The sequence below is a fragment of the Excalfactoria chinensis genome, chromosome 1 (assembly GCF_039878825.1).
Source record: "Excalfactoria chinensis isolate bCotChi1 chromosome 1, bCotChi1.hap2, whole genome shotgun sequence".
Classification (NCBI taxonomy): Eukaryota; Metazoa; Chordata; class Aves; order Galliformes; family Phasianidae; genus Excalfactoria; species Excalfactoria chinensis.
The window spans coordinates 181,000,483-181,018,680 of NC_092825.1; the positions used below are offsets into that span (position 1 = coordinate 181,000,483).

Here is an 18,198-nt window from a genome sequence, read left to right on the forward strand (position 1 = left end):
AAATCCAAATTTCATCAAATAATCACCAGCCATTAAAAACTAATAGTCACAGCCTCAAAACAAAACAAGTTAGACTTATTTCCTATGTGTAATTGTCAAGACATAGAATCATAGACTCACAGGATCATTAAAAATGTCTAAGACTATCTAATCCAACCATCAAACCACCCCCAACATGCCCACCAGCCCATCTGTGCCCCCTCTCCATGGTTCTGGAACACCTCCATGGATGATGAGTCCACCACCTCTCTGGGCAGCCTGTGCCAATGCATTAACACTCTCTCTGAGAAGAAAATGTTCCTAATATCCAACCAGCACCTCCTCTGGCAGAGCTTAAGGTCATTTCCTCTCATTCTATCACTGTTATCTATAAGAAGAAGCCAACCCCCATATTGTCACACCTTCCTTCCTGAGGGTTGTAATGAGTGGTAAGTTCTCTCATGAGCCTTCTTTTCTCCAGTCCCACTTATCTCAGCCACTCCCCATAAGACTTCTGCTCCAGACCCTTCACATCTTCTTTGCCCTTCTCTGGACATGCTCCAGGGACTCAGTGCAACACAGCGCTTGAAGTGCAGCCTGACCAGTGCCAAATACACAGGGACAATCACCCTAGTCCTCCCAGATATGCTATTTCTGATACGAGTTAGGATGCCATTGGTGTTCTTGGCCACCCAGGCACACTGGTGGCTCATGTTCAGCCTGCTATTGATCAGCACTCCTAAATCCTTTCCCCATGCACATCATTCTAGCCACTCTGCTCTAATCTTGTAGCAGCGCATGGAGTTGTTCTGATCAAGACACTTGTTCTTGTTGAAGTTGCCCTCCACCCATTGACTCAGCCTGTTTAGATCCCTCTTTAGGGCCTTCTTACCCTCAGACAGATGAACACTTCCTCTCAACTTGGTATCATCTTCAGACTTACTAAGGATGTACTCAATCCCCTTATCCATATCATCAATAAAGACATTAAATGGGAGCAGCCCAAATGCTGACCCCTGTGGAACACTACTCATGATGGGTTGCCAACTGGATTTACCTCCATTCACCACCACTCTCTGGACCTGGCCATCCAGGCAGTTTTGTACCCAACAAAGAGCTGTCCCAGCCACAGGCTGCCAACTTCTCCAGGAGAATAAAGTGGGAGAAAGGCTTTACTAAAGTCTAGGTAGACTATGTCAACAGCTTTTCCCTCATCCACTAGGTGGACAGACATTGCAGATATAGTTGTTGGTAAAATCATTGAGGATGAACTTTAAAAGAAATGAGCTTTGTATGGTTTTGGAACAGCAACTGATTTTTATACTGTAGAGACTGTCTATTTTCCTCCTAGGAATTTTATTACAAGGAGAGTTCTGTCTGCACAGTCTGCATAGGTGTACATGCCCTCCAAAGGAATGTTGTCTCACATTTTATCCAGTGTAAGATGGAAACATTGCATTGCAGAAGAATTGTGTTAAATGTTACTGCTGGAACCAAAATATGTTCTATTGTTGGCTTGCTTGTTACCTAGAGATCCTGGACCAGCAACAGGCAACTGATTGGTGCTCATGTAAAACCCTACATTATGCAAACTTAATTTGTGTGAAAAATGCTCATCAATTTTATAGTTGTTTTGAGATACTCTGGAATTGCCATATAGCCTAATATTGAGACTGCCAAAGTATTATTGCACAGAGATAGTCATTATGCCTACATTTCCATAAGGAACAGACTGACAGATAATCATTATGGAAATATGGTTACTGCCTCCATTTTGCTGGATGAAAGTCTGTTTAACTTCAAGCATCTACTTGATGGGAAAGGGCTGTCTGCCTGCCTCACACTGAATGTAGCGATTTTATGGGGCTAAGAGGCAATAAAATCCCTTTACAAAGTGATTTGCAGGTCATGAAAATACAGTGTGTGACCTTAAGAGTCACTGGCTAGCAATGTTGCTGGCAATAAAAGGGCTGGCTGGGTGGTAGGAGATGCATTTAAATTGCTCACATTGCATTCATGTTGTCTGCACAAAAGGTTTTGGAGATATGGTGTGGAAATGACTGGCAAGGTTCTATCCTGAATAGGCACTTTTCCCAGTCTTAAAGACGAGCAGCATTTGGCTCTTTCTTCTCCAGCAGACAAAATGAGCCAACGCCTTTTTCTCCTGGGTTCTACTAAAGTGATTCTAGGAAAAGTTTAAACAGCATGGAGGGAGTGATGCTTTCAGGATGTAAATTAATTGGTTCAGGTAGGATGTGATTGGTTGTGCGAGGCAGAGGTATATCTAACATCCAGCTAGGGTAACATCCTATCTTCACCAGTAGCCCACATGGATTCTTATGGTAGAATATAAGATGTGGGAAAACCTGTAGAGATACTTCTTTAAAATATTATTCTTACACAAGAATAAGGGAATACCAAATGAAGACGTTGGGAACTAAGTTCAGCGCAAAGCTATGGAGGTAAATAGGACAACTGTAGAAGTAACGAGGTTTTATAGAGTTGAGGGGAAGCTAAACAATTGGAAAGGAGATGTACTGGGGACTCACTACTAAACAAATAACTCATATGTCCTCAAAATCTGTAGCTTGTGAAGTTTTCTCCTTTAATGAAATTGCCAATGGAGGATGAAATCCCGATAAGCTTTAAAATTGACTTTTCCCCAGTGCAAGCAAGCAGCATCATTCCTCTGCTAACACCACTTCCCTTGTGCAGATAGCAGCAAGGGTGATTTGGTAGAGGAAGCAGAGGAAGACTGATTTTTTGACATCGCCTTCTCTTGTCATTTTGATGCTCTCATTGAAATGCTGCCTTCCAAGTTGACTTTTAAACTCAATGCAATTATTTTATTGTCTGTACAGTGATACTTCAACAGACATTCTCTCTACTCCCAGATCAGCTTCTGAGATAGAAATTTAACCTCACAGCTTGTGCTATTGAAAGGTTTCTTATTGCTTTCCTTTCCCTGGACCCTGGGAGCCATGCACAGCTTCTTGAACCTAACTGCAGGAAAGCCAGGCTTAAGATACTGTCTTTTCTAATGAAAAATGCTGTGAAACCTACACTGTGAATGAATGCTGCTGCATCTACTTGAAAAAAGGGAATGAATTTTACACTGGGAAGGACAAATCTTTCACAAGCGTACATCAGCATAATCCCAACGATGTGTTTCTGACCACAAACCCATGAAACACCGATAGTTTGTTTCTCAGTGCCTTGTTGCTATATGCTTTCAAATAGTGCAAGAGGAATTTGATGAAGAGGAAGGCTGAGCAGGAATAGTCACCCATGGCTGCACAGCCATTTGTAGGTGGAGCTCATGGTAAGCAGTATCCATCAGGGCTGTCATATCACAAGCATTTTCTGTGGCAAGCTTGTTGCCCTAAATTTCTGCCCTTTCCTCCGATCCCTGTTTTCCAGTCCCTGTGTTCCATCTGAGAACTGACCCGAGTTATAAATAATAGCAAAAAGTAAAAAATTAATAAATTACATAAAAAATTTTAAAGAAAAATGATTACGGTGAAATAATAAATAGCAACAGCTGTACCACACATCTGGTGTGAAGGGAAGTGGGTTGGGGATGGGAAGGGGACAGGTTCCCTTTTCTCTGTCCATGCTGCTGGGATTAAGTTACTTATTCTCATCGTGAGCAGGAAACAGAGCCTTGGTAGTAGGATGGAGGACTAGAGGAAATCAACCCTCACACTGACTTCTACCACTGGGATATGATGCAGAAAGAGGGAAATGAAGGATTTCCAACCTCTCTGAACCAGCTGATGCACCACAGCCACAGGAGGTGCACCTTTCATTACTAGCAACCCTGGAGATGTTTGAGGTTAGGGTGGACAGGACTCTAAGCTGTAGATGTCTCTGTTCTTTGCAAGGGAGTTGGACTAGATGACCTTAAAGGGTCCCTTCCAACTCAAACGATTCTAGGGCTCTATAATTTTCTTTACAGAAAGCTTACACAAACAGCACGACTCCTCCAGAGTCAGGCTGTAGGGAGTTAGAAAGCTTAAAAGAGAAATTTTGCCTTGAAGGGGCTGAATTTCTCTCTCCTTTCTCCAGACCTCATGTCTCAACAAGTTAATTGACATCTTAATGGGCACTGACAGACAGAAGCTACCATCAAGCAAGACGAGATATCTTTCAAGAGTTGTACCCAGTGATGTAGGCCTTCCCTTGAGAAACCCAACGTTCCAAGATTGATTCAGGATAAGTTTTATTCTTGGGTTCTTCATGATATCCTGTACCTTCAAACAAAGGTCCCATTGGTTGGGTATTTTGCTACTTCCTCTTGCAAAATCGAAAGCAAACTCACCCCCAGATGTAACAGCTCTCACTCCACGTTCTTCTTCTGTTGAGATCAAATAGAATAACGTTTCCAGTGATCGGACTTTGGGAAAGATGGATTCTGGGAGCTTGTCTAAGATATCAACCAGCAGGAACAGCTGTTTCAGACAGGCTTTCTCAGAGGTAGGATATCTCCATACCAGGACTGAGATTGCTTGCAGTACCTTTCTTTGATATCATGCAATTTATATTCCGCAGCTATAGCACTACAAGAACATCTCCCTCGCCTGCAGCTTCATTTTCTGCATACAGCTACCCCAGCACTTTAATTGTCCCATAAATCTGATGGAAAGGATTTGATGCAGAGAGCTGTTAAAATGCCAAATGTCTTGAGCACTGCAACTAATGAATGGCTCCCAATGATTCGTGTTTCAGTCTATATGCAAATGTGCCCTTTGGTTGGCTTGTGCTGGACTTCTCATTGCTGAATTACAGCTATCTAGGGAAGTCTCATACTCATAGATCAGACAGATACAAGGCATAAATGGGAGAAGACTTAAATTATTCAGTGTTTATGAGAAAGAGAATCCAAACAGCGGGCTTACACTTTGCTTTTTATAATAACATGATTACAGATCAGCCCTGAGAAAACCTACAATAAGGCTTGTTTTCTCCCCTGCCCCTTCTCGCTATCAAAACATATAGCACAATGAATCACTTGGAGATGCAAAGCTGAATGCTTATTATCTGATATCAACCTGGGCCAGAACAATGTGTGTCAGCTCCAGGTGAAAACAGTGTTCACAGAGCCCAGCTGGGAGATGTTTGTGAATGGACTGAGAGATTTCAAACTCTTCTCTCTTCTATTCTTACTCCCAGGTAGGAAAAACATCTCCTGGAGAGTCGCTGTGAATGCTGTCGATCACAAAATCTATTCTTGCTCGTTAATGAACTGCACAAATCTCTTTCATCCGCAGCACCGTGTGCAGTTCTGGTGTTAGGAAAAAGAAATTAAACTGGGGCAGGTGCAAAAAGGGCTGTTACTGTCACAAGAGGAATTGGGAGTTTGTTTTATGAGTTTAAAATAAAAGGTTTTAGAGGATTTCAGTCAATATCAAGGCTGGGAGGGAAAGTGACTGCTCACTATACAAACATGGTAGAAATGGCAAGGAGAAAGAGCAATTTTAGCCAAAAGCCTAGGCTGGCATAGGAAAAGGCAGCTGTCAGGAAGCCACAAATACCTTCAGAAAATACAAATGTGAAAATGTCAAGGACAGCGTTGTACATGTCAGACTTATTTTGGGAGGTTTAAAGCTGAAATGATATTGGGTGTGGGTACAGGGTTTGGATTGCAAGCTTGCAGAATCATAGAAGCACAAAATCATTTGAGTTGGAAGGAACCATTAAAGATCAGCTAGTACAGCTTCCCTGCAATCAACAGGGATGCTTCCTGGGCTGTTATATGGTTCTCTTCTCTGTCTTTCTCCTATTGCTGTCACCTCATGCCCCAAGCTACTCTAGATTCATTGCATCACTCTCCAGTCCAAGAAAGGGATCTCCAGTTCACAGAATCACAGAATCACAGAATGACCCGGGTTGGAAGGGACCTCAAGGATCATGTAGTTCCAACCCCCCTGCCTAGCAGGGCCACCAAACATACGCCTTTACTAGATCAGGTTGCCCAGAGCCCCGTCCAACCTGGTCTTGAACACCTCCAAGGATGGGGCATCCACAACCTCCCTGGGCAGCCTGTTCCAGGACCTAACCACTCTCCTAGTAGTAGTTCTAACTTCTTGAGCCAAGTTTTTGTCTTCTTTCCAGGAACTTATACATACACTATCAGAAATTATCAAAGGAACATTAGGTGCCCTCCAAAGGTAACCCTCACCAGACTGGAAATAGGGAAGGTTCAAGAACCAGGATACAAAGGATGCATTTGTTAGTTTGCTCAATTTTTTTCAAGCTGTTTTTCAACCCTTTCTAAATCATTACCATAAACTGATTCCACAATCAGATGGTGACTCCAAGCTGAACATATTCAAGCACTTAAATATTAATGCAAAGGGATCCTCACAGAGGCTTTTGTGGTGTTGACATTTCTGTTTTGCACGTTTAATGCTCAGTCTTGTATATTGTGCTCAAAGAATGCCAGAGGTGGTACAGACTTTTCAGGGTGAAATGCTGCAGAGAAAGAGGAAGGCTTTGGCACTGCCCCCCCAAAACAACCTCAGAAGGAGCATTGCTGAGCCAGACAAGCAGAGTTGAGGTTTTCCAGCAAAGATTTTGCTCCTACAGGGCTTGAATATTGGGAGAAACTTGTAAGAGCAGCCATTCTTCTTGCATGCACTGGATGTGGTCAGGAGACCAGAGTGATCCAGGTACAATATCATGCCAAGTCTAGTTCACAGAATGTTGATCTTGGTCCTACAGTAAATACTTTCACACTTTATTCCCCAGCAGATAAATGCTTTTGATTTATCATAGAATTGTAAAATCATTAAAGTTAGAAAAGACCTCTAAGATCCCCAGGCTCAAGCCTAGCCCATCCCCACCCATCCTCATTGTCCATGTCCCTCAGTGTCACATCTCCATGGTTCTTGAACACTTCCAAGAACGGTGACTCCAACACCTCCCTGGGCAGCCTGTGCCAGTGCATTACTTCTCTTTTGGAGAAGAAATGTTCTCTAATATCCATTCTGGATCTCCTGTGGTGCAACATACGGCCATTTCTTTTGGTCTGCAGGAAATCTAGAGCACTGAAACACCATAGCTATAAAAACATGTGATGTTAGTGTTGTCCACACAAGCAAGAAGAAGGAGTTGGCACAAATGGCCATGTTTCGAGCAACAGATCTTTTATCTTTGCCATCAGAACAATGATGAGCTTGGCAAACTCATTGTGTAGTGGTGATGTGCCACCCTCCAGGCACTCTCCACCATGCTCTCCTGGTCTCAGATCCAACTCTCAAAACATCTCTGCTTTAAATAAAAGGCAGAAAATGCAGAAACTAACTGCTGCTGTGCTGCCAAGCCAAATGAATTTGTCTGGCTGCCAAGGCAGGAATTTGGGAAGCTCTCCTTTTATTCCTTCCCTTACTTTGTGCATCAAAATGAAGTTGTCATCAGTAATTTGCTAGTGACTAAAGTTGATAAGTTTGGCTCCCTGTGTGCCCCTGCTAGGAAACAATATTGTCTTTTCTTCTGAATTACTGAATGGAAAGCACAGAAAGCAGGGTAGGAGCCCTGAGTGTTGTCTTCTCCTGGCTCAGTGCTGTTCATTGCCCTCCATCCTCATCTGCACAGAGCCAACCTTGGAGATCTTCAGAAGCCCCTGGATGTGGTGCTGGGTACCCTGCTCTGAGTGTCTCTGCTGGGACATGGTTAAAGCAGAGAGACCCAGAGATGCCTCCAGCCTTGGTCATGTTGTGATTTTGTGAAAGTTTTCATGGGAAAAGTCATAGTAATCAGGAATGGCACAGGTATATGACTAAAATCTTTGACTCAGACTGAACCTTAAGATGGGGTAAACCATGTGAAGTGATCTCAAAACAATTGGGTAACTTTCCTGCATTTCAGTATGAAGGTCCTTGATCACCCCAACATGCTACAGAGAGATTTGCAAGAAATATTCTACGTACACAGATATTTGTCAGCAAAAAGCTGCTCAGCACCAAAATATTGAGAACAGAATCGCAGAATCATGGAATCATTAAGGCTGGAAAAGACCACTTTGATCATCTAGTTCAAACCCATCCTCATCATGCCTGCTAAGCCATGTCCCTCAGTGCCACATCTTGTGGCTCTGCAACACCCCCAAGGATAGAGACTCCACTTCTTCCTTGTGTAAATGGAAGAGCATTTTGAAATTCTCAGGTTGTTTGGAGGTGTAGTGTTTTTTCTTGTCTTTAATTAAATGTTTTAGTCTCAAAATACTGTATCAAATAGCGTTGATAACCTTTAGGAGTTCACTTGGGGATTCCTTATATACTCTCAAAACCCTGTGCAGGTGAACTAAGAAGTCTGAGCAGAAAATAACTATCTGCTCTAAAAAAGCCTATAGGAAGCTGAACAGGGAGGTGGTGGAGTCACTGTCCCTGGAGGTATTCAAGAACCATGGAGATGTGGCACTGGGCATGGTGGGGATTGGTTGGTGGTTGGACTTGATCTTAGTAGCCCTTCTAACCTTCAAGATTCTATGATTTCATGATTCAAACTATGCCCAGACACAGGGAAAACTAGTTTGAAGCCCTAAATCATTTCTGAATCTACAGCTTAATGCATCAATTCTTTTTAAATGTGGGAAACCCCTCCTCTTCTAACACAGCCAAAGCAGCACTGCTGCTTGAAATCAGAAATCAGTTCATGCAGTAAACATTCTTCATGGTTGGCAAAAAGTTGGCTCATTCTTCTGCATATCCAGGACTCACGTGCAGCTCCTGGGCCATCCCAGATGAAAAAATAGAAGTAGAACACTGCATGAGGTTAATCTGGACTACACACACAGAGCAATGATTTCCTCTAAGCCAATCAAGGATTAAGGCTAATGAGTATCCCTGCATCTTGTAACAGTCCTTTTAGAGAAACAGAATAGGATAAAAATAGGCTGATTCAACCCTTCCCCCCAAAGTAGTCTTCTTAGCCTTTGGGGTGATGGGGTAAAATTAGAAATGCTGAAGAGGGGAATACTTCACTCACCTGTCGTAGGATGACCATGGTTCCTAAATAAACACATCAGCAATCACCTGGAATGGACCTAAAGAAAAATAAACTTGTGGTTAATGTACTGACATCCCAACTCATAGACCCCAAGTCAAGGACTGTCTCAACACTGGTGGGTCCGACCCGGCCCCTATATATGGAAGAGGGCTAGGAGCACTTAAACTGCCAGTGCTTTCATAATATTAATTCCAGACAGTGTGAGACAATCCTCTAATACATTCAGATTAATGCCTGCATGGTGGTGAATGAGACAGGGATAGAGGTTGCTTATGCAAGCAGTATTTTGTAAACTGAGTCCTAGAAAGTTGTCCAAAGATTAACTAGCAAACAGACTGAAGCTGATTTATTACACGTTATCACCAGATCCCATGGAACAAGTTAATGCAAGTGAAGAAGGACAGCCCTGTGCTTACTGATCACAAGGCTGGAGGGACTGAACAACTTTCAGCAAAACATCATTCAGGATGGGAAAGAAAAGTCCTAGGGTGTGATGTCACCTTGTGTTGCTCACAGCATGAAATGTGTTCGGGCCTCTACAAGCAAAAAAATTGCTTACAAATAATTAAATTTCTGCAGCTTTTAATCTTTAAGCCGTCCTTCTCACATGGCGATCAGTAGTTGTTAAATTTATGACGTTGAACATTTTCCACTGTAGTAAAAGCTCTCATTCCTTAGAAAGTAGGCAAAAAGTCACGCTTTCTAAGAGCTACATCTCCCCTGACACACCAGGGATGTGAAAGCTGACAGCCTTGAAGAACAAAGGACATTTGTCTTATGGTTGACAGAATGGTCCAGACTGGTCACACAAAACTAAGTATTAAGCTTCAGTTACAGTTCTTCTTTTTATGCATTCCCACTAACATAACATTTCTTGGGGCGGATTGGAGAGAAGAACAATGTCTCTCTACCTCTCCTCAATTAGGTGTTGTACTTAAGGACATGGTTTAGTGGGGAAATATTGGTGTAGGTGGATTAGAGCTAGATGGTCTTGGAGGTCTTTTCCAACCTTGGTGATTCTATGATCTCCAGGTGAGACATTCCAAAGAGAGGCGATATGGGACAGACTCAAACTTACAAAGTAAGTAGTGTTCATCTCCTGTGTCAACCTACCCAATACACATTCCTCATTGTAAGAAAAGCCCTTTCTCTGCCAACAACAGCTGCACTCCTCCTATTCAGTAATGACCATGCAAAGTGGATTTTCTGTGGCTTCCCACCAGCAGTGGGACATAAATATTTGTATCTGAGCTAGTGAGGTAGGATGGCATAGAAATAACTTCCTTAGGGACAGCAGACTTATCATTCTCCTTTTCTTTACCACACTGCTTGCATCACCACTCCATTTTTACAGTGTAGATATCTGAAGGCATATACCTATCCCGCTGGAAAAGGCAGGAGTTTGCCAATCTAAGTACCTTCACCACGTTAGTGAAAAGATCCAGTTGTTGAAACCAACTACATGATCCCTTTGCACTGCCTGTCTCCTTTCCCAGAGAAAGAATTTATTCACAGAATGGCCTGGGTTGACAAGGACCACAATGATCATCTAGTTTCAACCCCCTGCTATGTGCAGGGTTGCTAACCACCAGACCAGGCTGCCCAGAGCCACATCCAGCCTGGCCTTGAATGCTTCCAGGGATGGGGCATCCACAGCCTCCTTGGGCAACCTGTTCCAGTGCATCACCACCCTCTGTGTGAAAAACTTCCTCCTAAGATCCAACCTAAACCTCCCCTGTCTCAGTTTAGAACTATTCCTCTTTGTCCTATCACTATCCACCCTCATAAACAGCCATTCCCCCTCCTGTTTATACACTCCCTTCAAATCTTGGAAGCCCGCAATGGAGCTTTTTCTCTTCCAAGCTAAACAAGCCCAGTTCCCTCAATTGGAAGGAAGAGGAAGAGAGGGAGGATGGAAGAGCAGCCAAGGAATCACTGTTCATCAGTTTACTGAAATGATGGCCACAAAACCATATTTAAGGAATCAATTTTACTTTCTCTATGAGATAGATGACTGGTGGAAAATCACTTACCTGGGAGGCAATTTTCCTAATTCTCAGTTTGAACACATTAAATTATTCTGCTTCTCTTTCATTCATATGGCTTGAAAATTACATCCTAACCCTGCAAGCAGCGAGCAGTCTGAGCTCCTTGGTTGTGGGCTATTTGCTACAGAGAAGTCATCTTGTAGCTGCTTCCCTATTCAAAGGAGAGAGGTCTCACACAATGGGGAGGAGCTCATCAATATTCCAGTTATTAATTATTTGCATGTTAGTCAGCCAAAGGGCCTCAGTCATCGTGCCCCTTTGAATCTCTGTGTTGCAAAACAATGAATGGGGGAATCTCTTTTACAGGCTGGGGTAAAGCCATAGGATTGAGTCTCAGAACTGCTCCTTCAGCCATTAAACCTGCTGCTGCTGAAGCAAAGCACTGCACCATGGCTCCCCTGGCATTAAAACTGCACTGGGCATCCTGCTTAACAGGTTCTGTGCCAAGTTTGGAAGAGTATTTATGTGCCCAACAGGTCTTCAGTAATCAGAACCTGCTGATTTTTCTATTTCTTTTCTGAAGGTATAACCTTCCTACCAACCCATCAAGCTTGCTCTTGTTCAGAGCTCCCTAAGCTCACTCACAATACTGCATGGGAGGCTGAATACCACAGGCATCCTGCTTTTACCAGTAGGGAAAACCCCAAAAGGGAAGGGCAGAGCATGAAGCAGACTGCCCTCCTTGTTCTTCCCATAGGGACTGATAAGAAGGATTGGGCTTGTCTGAGCACAGGGGAGATCAGCTGCCTGCTAATTCACAGGAGCCCCGATGGAATGAAGCAGCCATCTGGACCCTGCAGCTCTTGCTAGAACATCATTCCCATGCTTGGCTCCTACATGAAGCTGTACGGCTGCTTTTGGTGCAGGAAATGATCTAGGTTAAACAAAATCTACCCACCATCTCTTCCACATCAACTGCACATAAAACAAAGGAATGAAGACATCTCTAGAAAGTCTATTGTATTATTATTATTATTATTATTATTATTATTATTATTACTATTATTATTATTATTATTTATTTCCAAATGGTTCATTTTGCAGCTTTCTGGGCTAGTTGAGCATCATCTGAAGTGACCCTCCAGGGCAGGCAATGAAGTGAGATTAAAAGACCCTTTAAACTACTTCTGTATGCATTAAGATGTGTGACATGGAACCACGTATGTCTCTTCCATACAAGGTCTCCACCACAATGATCTCCTCTATGACTTTCTTGCTAGTTATGAAGAGATCTCAAATGCAAGAGCAAGGGGAACCCAACAGAGCTTAACTCAGGAGGAGCCTGGGCAGAGCTATTCTGTTACAACTGCAAAGAAGAGGATTGCTTTTATCATCTATTTGACTGGCATTTCTTCTCCTGTTGACTGATCAGGACCAGAATCCAACCTCATGACTGGCCACACTACTTTAGGGATCTCTCCACGGCGCTAATCCTGCAGAGTAAACGCTTGTTAAACACTGGTTACAAGATATTCAGATGCATCATTCTAAAAGTGCAAATTTCGTACCTTTCTTTTAAAGTCCCACATCCCATATAATTCCCCATTTGCAGATGCAGTGAAGAAAAGGAACAGTTGATTTAAGGGTTTCACTGACATCCCAGTGGTGGCCTGTCTCCAAGTCACCCAGCTTGGAGTAAATTGTGGGGAATATCCCAGGCACTTAACAGTGTGAAAAGCCAAGGGAAGTGACTTTTGATTCATTGCCTTGCTTCTACTCCATTTGACTCATGTATTGTATCACCCTAATAGAGCATAATACACCAATGCTATCTGCACGCTGCTCCTTTCACCTCTTACCCTCCAGCAAGGGATCTGAGAACAATTAAAGATTTTGCAATGTATTCTACTCTTAATCTGAGAAAGAGTGAATAAAAAGGTTAGACTTGTGCCCTTAGTGACAAAGTGCCTTTGTCCTCATGAAAAAACAGGATTCTGATTGTCAAGAGAATCAATGGCTCTTGAAAGAAACTCAAGTAGCAAAGACATCAGTTGTTGGGAACTCTGAGCACTGAATGTGTATGACACTGAGCAGAGAGGAAGGAGGTAATGCCACTGTATGCCACTCCTGCTCTGTGTCCTACTGAAATGTGGATGCTTGAGAGGCTATGACAATTTGTGTTGTGCATTCTTCATTAGAATCAAGGCTTTGAGGTCAGAAGACTATAGATCATGTAACTGAATGCAGCAGCCATCCATCTTCTTGGCTAATAAGTCTCTTCTATGCTATCTTGATCCAAACACCTTAACAAAGACAGTCTACCACTTCTTGAGGTAATTACCTTCAAAGATCCTTACTGTTTAAAATGAAATGTCTTCCCTTCATCCCTGCCTGGGAAGCTTTTCCTAAGAAGTACACATCTTTGCTTTGATGCCATGCCATGCCCTCTCCATTGTATGACTGGTGTCTTTTGACATGTCAGAGATTCAACATATGGTCTCTGCTCCCTGCAGAGGCACTCACAGATTACGTCGTCAATTCTCACTCTGCTATTCAGTGAACTGAATACTTAGCCTCTCATAATAGGAACTCCAGACTGCCTCCAATCTTGCTTGCTTTTCTGCACAAAGGTCCAGTCTGCTTGGACGTGCCCCCAAAATTATGCAGGTTATCCATCCAGGAGAAGTGGCAACTTAAGTTCAACCCCACACCTCAGTTAAGAAGGTCCAAAACACTGAGTCTTGTTTGATGGCTATCTTAGTTACTGGGATGATGCTTACATATGAGAATCTCCTCTGTGTGGGCTATGGTTGGATGTGTTCATGGTAATGACCGTCCAGTTACAACTTCCTCTCCCATGGCACAAATAATGTCATGCTTGGGGAGACTCACAGACGCTCCCTGGGTGAGCAAACAATATGAGGTAAAACCTTCCTCGTGATGGGGCTGTAGGACACAGTGAGCACTCTCTGGCCAGCAAACCACCTGCCACGTGCTGAGAAAGTTCCCTTGTTTACATCTTAATTGCCGCCTCCGCATGAATGGATCACCTGAGGTCATGCTGGCAGGTGACACAAGGAATGCAAGTAAACTGTCACCTCGGGAAGGGAGGTCACAGCACCAATAAGGTGCAGATGCCAACACCCTTCTCACATGGGCTCTGGGTCCTTAGAATGGCTCCATTGCCTCTCTAGTCATCAGTGTGACACAACGAGACTAAAGAACAGACTGCAAGAGCTGCAAATATCCTCTCTACATAGAACAGTTTGCTAATCAGTTAGACAACTAAAGGGGGAAAGGACTGTAGACACCAAGGTAGACTATAGCAGTAAAGTAGTCTGGGGTGGGTGTAGAATCATGCATTAGATGCATGGTTGATTTGTGTTTTGATACCCTTTTTTATATTTCTGCAAGTAGCTTAAGGAACAAAGTGCAATGCTTACGCATGCTGCGGTCTGTCATTTTGTGAGTGCAACTGAAACCCAGGGAAATGACTCTGGTAAGTGAAACCTCCAGTAAATAGAGGGTAATCTACTCAACATGAGTGACAGAAAGGTGTCAGTGGCTGGGCATTAGGTAGAGTTTCCAGCCCAAGACTTTAGCACCCCAAACCAGGGCTGGATTTTCAATTAACCTTAGGCAGAACTGAAAGCTTCTGAATATATGGCTTTCCTCAGAATAGGTGAGCAGTCTGACCAACATGACTTGGACAGACTGGAAAGGCGGATGGAGAGGAACCTGATGAGGCTCAAAGAGAGAAAGTGCTGAGTCCTACACCTGGGGAGCAATAACCACATGCATCAGTACTGGTCAAGGGTTGACCTGCTGGAAAGGAGCTCTGCAAAGAAGGACATGGGTGCCTTGGTGGATGACTGCTGCCATGAGTCAGCAGTGTGCCCTTGTGGCCAAGAAGGCCAATGGTATATTAAAGTGCATTAAAATAAGTGTGACCAGCAGGCTGAGGGAGGTGATCCTCCTGGTCTGCTCTGCCCTGGCAAGGTCACATCTGAGAACCTGGGAGTTGGCATTAGCAGGGAGTTGAATTGGGGGATTTCCACTAGTTCTTCCCAACCCCTATGATTGTGTTCACATTTCTGTGTTCCTGAGATTCATCTCATGAGCTCTTCTCACTGGCTGTAGAATGATAGAGTTGTTTGGGTTGGAAGGGACCTCTAAAGATCTTCTGATGCAACCCCGCTGCCATGGTAGGGACATCTTTCCCTTACTACATCAGGTTGCCCAAAGGATAAACCTGGTCAGGATGCCAATGGCCCAGCTATAGATGCAGATAAGGTTGATCCTCCTGACCCATCTGAAAAAACTCACTGACCAGAGCTCAGAAGTGTGAGCTGCGTGATACACAACTGACTTTACTGCACTTTACTTATATCCAGGAGCTGAGAATCAGGGCACTGTAAGATGCCAATGATCTCTGAGTGTGAAGTGATATAACATGCAGCAAAGGGAAGGAATGTGATCCTCTGTGCCTTCCTCCACCAGAAGCTGCAGGAATTAATCACAGCCCGTGATGACAGCTCCAGGCTGTGCCATGCTGTTCTCCTTAGCAAAACACAGCATCAGTTTATATTCATCACAGCCAGAGATACTCAAATCCAGCTGCAGGATCTTAGAGCCTCCTTAGTGGCTTTGCAATCCAGTACTGATCTCCTAAGGGAGTTACCCAAACACGTTTGCATTTCAGATTGGGACAAAAAAAACCATTTCTCTGTAAGTTTTATTCTGAAAGTATGTCCAGCTGTACTGAGAGGACAAGAGTGCAACACTGTGTTAACATCTTCATAGGAATGTATTAAAGAATCGTTAGATGACCAAGGTTGGAAAAGACCTCCAAAATCACCCAGTCCAACTATCCACCTACCACCAATATCTCCCCACTAAATAGTGTCTCTTAGAGCAACATCTAAGCATCTCTTGACAGAAAGGAAATAAAACTAATCCAAACATGCTGCAAGATGCAATTTCAAACAGGGCTCCAGACAAAAGTGAATGTTTCCCTAAAGCCAGGAACCCATCCTGTGATGCATTTCCTACCTACAATTGGTACAAAACAATGCCTGAGAAGTTCTTTGCCTCCCACTCAACAGAGATCAACTCCAACACCTGACAAAAACAGATTCTCTCAAAGGCTGATCCAATCTGTTGGAGAAAACAATGTCATTTATCTTTGTAGAATGAAGAGGAACCTGAGGTGACTGTTTTTATTTGGTCATCCCTTTTTCCATCCCATCCCTGTGCTGTCTTAGCAGCAAGGCATATACCAAAAGACCACTATGTTGCCCCTGTGTGATTGACATGTCCTTCAAAACCTCCACTTGAAGGGTCTTGATAGCAGTACCACCAAGAGAGATATTGTATTTGAATGAGTCCCAGCCAAAAAATCAGAGCATCATAGAATCATTAAGGTTGAAAAAGACCTCTAAGATCATCAAAGTCCAACTATCAACCCATCCCCACCATGCCCATTAAATCATGTCCCTCAGTGACTCATCTCCATGTTTCTTAAACACTTCTGGGGTCAGTGACTCCTCCACTTCCCTGGGCAGCCTGTGCCAATGCTTTACTACTATTTTTCTCCAACCTGAGCTACAAAGGAACATGAGAGCAAGAAACCACAGAAAACTCCCTCCTCTGAAAGTCAGAAAATCAATATTTAGCCCCTGTACTTATGAGAGTAATCAGGAAACAGGCATCAAATTTTTAAGCCTCTAGTGGGAAGCTCAATAGATTTGCCCTGCATTCAATCCCTCCAAAAAGCCTGGCGGGTAGAGGAGTGGAACAAAAGACCTGACCTTTTCTTCCTCTCCATGCTTTCAAGAAGCCAGAGCAGAACAAAGCATCACTGAGGCATCCGATCCCAGCTTGCTGCAGAATGCTCTGCACAGCCTCCTGAGGAGGGCAATTTTCTTTTGTGCACCAGCTTCTACCAGCCATGGAGTATTTTTCAACAGCCACAATAATTAATCAAATAAAGTATCCAGTGGCAAGGTGTAATTTCAGCATAATCCAGCCCTAGAAGAATGAGTCAGTCCCAGCAAAACGCTGCACTAGCAGATTGTCCTAAGGGTGTTTGCAATTTGTTTTCATCTCTTCTTTATGTACTCAGTAGGTGAATTTCCAGTCCTGCTAGGGTCTGCACATGGGAACTGTCACAGAACAAGAACGTATGAAAAATGAAGCCTGTATTTGAACCTGAGGGTGATTCAGGACACTAATATGCTCTCAAGGCTCTCCTCCTTGGAACAGGGCTTTCCCACATGGTGCTGGGCTCTACTGTATGTCCTCTTTCTGGTCCTGAATTTTACTGGGGTCCCCATGGATCTGCTCCTTCAAGGGCTGCTCAGCCCCTACCATTAACAGAGCAGGGTGTACACATGGACATGGCAGTAGTTAACCTCAGACAGATATGTTTTACAATGAACACATGGATTTGGGAGGAGATTCATGTGTGGCATGTCATGGTTTGCACCACACTCAGGAGGCAGCAACATTCTGATCCATCCCTGCAGCTGAACCACAGCCATTAGCAATTAGCTCATAGGAGAGTTTGATCTCTTGGTTATATTGCTCAAGCAGTTACAAAGGCTGTGTCTACAGTCTGAGAAACATACCGGGTCGATTCAAGGAAAGGTTTAGAATGAGAGGTAATGGCCTTAAGTTGTGCCATGGGAGGTTCAGACTGGATATTAGGAAACATTTCTTCTCTGAAATAGTGGTCAATCATTAGCATAGGCTGCCCAAGGAGGCTGTGGAGTCACTATACCTCAGGGTGTTCTAGAACAGTGTAGATAAGACACTGAGGGATGTGGTTGGTGAGCACAGTTGGGATGGGTTGAGGTTGGACTTGTTCTTAGTGGTCTTTTCCAACCTTAATGATTCTATGATTCTATTATATATATCCCCCATATAGAATGATATACCCTCTCTATATACACCTTATAAAAATTATATACATATCCCAGCCTCTAGCTAGGAATAATTGGGCCATGTCATTATGAAGGAGGTTGGTCTGGGTGATGTCAGTGATGTTCTTTCCCTGCTCAGCTTTCTATCTCAAGAATCTACTATGTCTATGTCAGAGGGCAGCATAAAGGGCAGTGCATATATAGCAGACCCCAGAATAAAAAGGGGGTGTTAGGTGACTTGTCCTGTGACACAGTGGAAATTTGTTCCCAAGGTGGTTTCAGGTGGATTTAGCCACTTG

The 18,198-nt window shown here is 43.5% G+C and overlaps 1 protein-coding gene across 1 annotated transcript in view; it reads right to left on the reverse strand.

Annotated features, from left to right (window-relative positions):
- MYO7A (myosin VIIA) overlaps window positions 1-18,198 on the reverse strand; it is an 89,951-nt gene that overhangs the window by 63,357 nt on the left and 8,396 nt on the right. Inside the window, exon 2 of the mRNA XM_072326991.1 lies at window positions 8,968-9,025. Within this exon, the coding sequence (XP_072183092.1) occupies window positions 8,968-8,985 (18 nt within the window). The 5' untranslated portion in view covers window positions 8,986-9,025. The remainder of the gene's footprint in view (window positions 1-8,967; window positions 9,026-18,198) is intronic.